This window comes from Psittacula echo (genome assembly GCF_963264785.1).
Source record: "Psittacula echo genome assembly, chromosome: 34".
NCBI lineage: Eukaryota > Metazoa > Chordata > Aves > Psittaciformes > Psittacidae > Psittacula > Psittacula echo.
The window spans coordinates 35,058-38,737 of record NC_137769.1 but is presented as its reverse complement, the minus strand read 5'-3'; the positions used below and the strand labels follow the sequence as shown (position 1 = coordinate 38,737).

The following is a 3,680-nucleotide window of genomic DNA, read 5'->3' as shown; positions in this document are numbered from 1 at the left end:
ATTGCCCCCAATTACCCCCATTGCCCCCCTTGCCCCCCAGTACCTTTATGGCGGCGCCGGGCCGGGCCGGGCCGCAGGAGCTGGGATGCAGCCGCCAAGGCCCCGCTGTCGCCCACCCGCACCTCGGCCACCACCTCCAGCTCCTCGGGGAGCGGGGGGGCCTCGGCCTCCCTGCGGGCAATGGGGGGTCGGGGGGGGCTCGCACCAACGGCCACCCCCAGAGCACACAATGGGATGGATGGGATGGATGGGATGGATGGGATAGAGGGGGATGGATGGGACGGACTGGGATGGATGGGATGGACTGGGATGGATGGGATAGAGGGGATGGATGGGATGGATGGGATAGAGGGGATGGATGGGATGGATGGGATGGATGGGATGGATGGGATGGACTGGGATGGATGGGATAGAGGGGATGGATGGGATGGACTGGGATGGATGGGATGGATGGGATGGACGGGATGGACTGGGATGGATGGGATGGATGGGATGGATGGGATGGACTGGGATGGATGGGATAGAGGGGATGGATGGGATGGATGGGATGGATGGGATGGATGGGATGGACTGGGATGGATGGGATAGAGGGGATGGATGGGATGGACTGGGATGGATGGGATGGATGGGATGGACGGGATGGACTGGGATGGATGGGATGGATGGGATGGATGGGATGGACTGGGATGGACTGGGATGGACTGGGATGGACTGGGATGGATGGGATGGATGGGATGGACTGCGATGGATGGGATGGATGGGATGGATGGGATGGATGGGATGGACTGGGATGGATGGGATGGACTGGATGGATGGGATGGATGGGATGGGACTGGGATGGATGGGATGCACTGAACCCATGATGGGTGTCCCCCCCAATGAGCCCCCATTCCCGGTACTCACCCCGCAATTCCAGAGGCCAGGAAGAGCTGGGCCCGCAGCGAGGCCGCGCAGCCCTGCGGGAGCTGGGGCCCCCCCGGAGCCTCCCAGGCCTAGGGAGAGACCCCCCCCACCATGGGGGGGAAGGAATGAGCGAGGGCCCCCCCCCAAGGAGATGGTTGCGTCCTAGGATAGGGTTGGGATTGGGATGGGGATGGGCTGGGATGGGAATGGGGCGGATTGGGATGGGCTGGGATGGGAATGGGGCGGATTGGGATGGATTGGGATGGACTGGGATGGAAATGGGGTGGATTGGGATGGGCTGGGATGGGAATGGGGTGGATTGGGATGGGCTGGGATGGACTGGGATGGGAATGGGGTGGATTGGGATGGATTGGGATGGACTGGATGGGATGGGGTGGATTGGGATGGCTGGGATGGGAATGGGGTGGATTGGGATGGATTGGGATGGACTAGGATGGGAATGGGGTGGATTGGGATGGACTGGGATGGGAATGGGGTGGATTGGGATGGATTGGGATGGACTGGGATGGATTGGGATGGACTGGGATGGGAATGGGGTGGATTGTTATGGATTGGGATGGACTGGGATGGGAATGGGATGGATTGGGATGGACTGGGATGGGAATGGGGTGGATTGGGATGGGCTGGGATGGGAATGGGGCGGATTGGGATGGATTGGGGATGGACTGGGATGGGAATGGGATGGATTGGGATGGACTGGGATGGGAATGGGGTGGATTGGGATGGGCTGGGATGGGAATGGGGCGGATTGGGATGGATTGGGATGGACTGGATGGGAATGGGATGGATTGGGATGGACTGGATGGGAATGGGGTGGATTGGGATGGATTGGGATGGACTGGGATGGGAATGGGGTGGATTGGGATGGACTGGGATAGGAATGGGGCAGACTACGATCTATTGGGAAACACTTGGATGTGGATGTGGTACTGCAATGAACTAAGGTGCATTTAGACACACTGGGATCTACGGGGAAGGACTGGGATGACGCTGGAACATACTGGAACGTACTGGGATGGATTCAGATAACAGTGGGATCTCCTGGAACCAAACTGGAATGGGATGGGGACTTACTGGGAGGAACTGAGACATACTGGGAGGGACTGGGAATGAACTAGGACCCACTAGAAGAGACTGGGATGGGACTGGTCCATACTGGGATAGCTTTGGACATACTGGGACCTAACAGGAAGGACCTGGACTGGTCCATACTGGTCCATACTGGGAGCACTCACCTCGCCATGGGGTCCCCAGCACCGAACCGACCTCTTCCTCATGGGCTCTATGGGGGGAGGCCATGGGTCAAGCACGGAGCCCATGGAGACCCCCCCATGGCCCCCCCCAGGCCCTGCCCCTACCTTCAGCCAGGGCCCAGCCTTGGAGGGCGCCGCTCACCACTCGCTGCAGAGCCTTCTGCGGGGGGGGGACGGACCCCAAAACACGGTCAGAGCACCCCAAAACAGCCCCAAAATGACCCAAAATCAGCCCCCAAATGACCCCAAACGGCCCCCAAACTGCATCAGGGGGGTCCCAGCACCCCAAGACCCCCTAAAGCCACCGCAAAACCAGCCCTAACCCCCCCCAACCCCATTGAGGAGTCCCTGACCCCCAAAACCCCATCAAGGGGGGGTCAAAGCCTCCCCCCTCACTGCATCAAGGGGGGTCCCAGCACCCCAACCCCCCCCCAGACCCCATAGGGGGGGCCCCAACCCCCCCCAGACCCCCCCAAACCCCATGGGGGGGTCTCTGACCCCCAACCCCCCCCCCCCCCCCCCCCGTACCACCAGGGCCTGGCCAGGCCTCAGGGGCCCCTCAGGCTCTTGGGGGGCCCCCCCGGGCCCCCCCCCCTCCTCCGATGGCTCCTCCCGGCCCCCCGGGGGCCGCGGCTTCTCCTCCTCCTCCATGGGCACGGCCTGGGGGGGCAATGGGGGGACCCCCCCTTGGCAACGGGGGCTCCCAACGCCCCTTCCATAGCCCCCAGCCCCACAGCCCTGCCCCAGACCCCTCCTTTTTGCCTCAAATCCCCTCATTCCCACCCAGAATCCCCTCAGGACATCCCAAATCCCCCCATTCCCACCCCAAATCCCTCCTTTATGCCCCAAATCCCTGCTTTTCCCCCCAAATCCCCCCATTCCCATCCCAAATCCCTTCTTTTTTGCCCAAACCCCTTCTTTTTGCCTCAAATCCCTTCTTTTCGACCCAAATCCCCTCATTCCCACCCAGAATCCCCTCAGAACATCCCAAATCCGTCTCTTTCCACCCCAAATCCCTTCTTTTTGCCCTAAATCCCTTCTTTTCGCCCCAAATCCCCCCACTCCCCCCAATCCCCTCATTCCCGCCCCATTTCACCTCAGAACATCCCAAATCCCTCTCTTCCCGCCCCAAATCCCTTCCTCAGCCCCAAACCGCCCCCATTCCCGCTCCAACTCCCACCCCCCCATCCCCGCCCCTATTCCTCATCCCTAGTCCCATTCCTGATCCCTATTCCCGTTCCTTATCCCTATTCCCATCCCTATTCCCCTTCCCGCCCCCCCTCCCTCAGCCCGGGCCGAGCCCCGCCGCCATCTTACCGCTGCGCCGCGGGGGCGGGGCGTGGCGGGCGCGGGGCAGGCCGGGAGCGGGAGCGCCGCCTGCCGGGGGGGAGGACCGGAACTACACTTCCCGGCGTGCCCCGCGCCCACGCGTTGCTAAGCGACGCCTGGGCGGGCCCGCCTCCCCGCCGTAACCACGCCCCCTCTTCCTTATAAGGTGCGCGG

General features: G+C 62.4%; 1 protein-coding gene across 1 annotated transcript in view; it reads right to left on the bottom strand.

Annotated features, from left to right (window-relative positions):
* Nucleotides 1-3,680, bottom strand: part of LOC308231277 (uncharacterized protein) — a gene marked incomplete at its 3' end in the record, with an annotated part of 6,402 nt that extends 2,722 nt beyond the window's left edge. Inside the window, exons 1-6 of the mRNA XM_080636465.1 lie at nt 3,495-3,680; nt 2,706-2,837; nt 2,283-2,337; nt 2,160-2,206; nt 904-992; nt 44-171 (exon numbers count right to left, since the gene is read on the bottom strand). Coding sequence (XP_080492591.1) covers nt 44-171; nt 904-992; nt 2,160-2,206; nt 2,283-2,337; nt 2,706-2,828 — 442 coding nt within the window. The 5' untranslated portion in view covers nt 2,829-2,837; nt 3,495-3,680. The remainder of the gene's footprint in view (nt 1-43; nt 172-903; nt 993-2,159; nt 2,207-2,282; nt 2,338-2,705; nt 2,838-3,494) is intronic.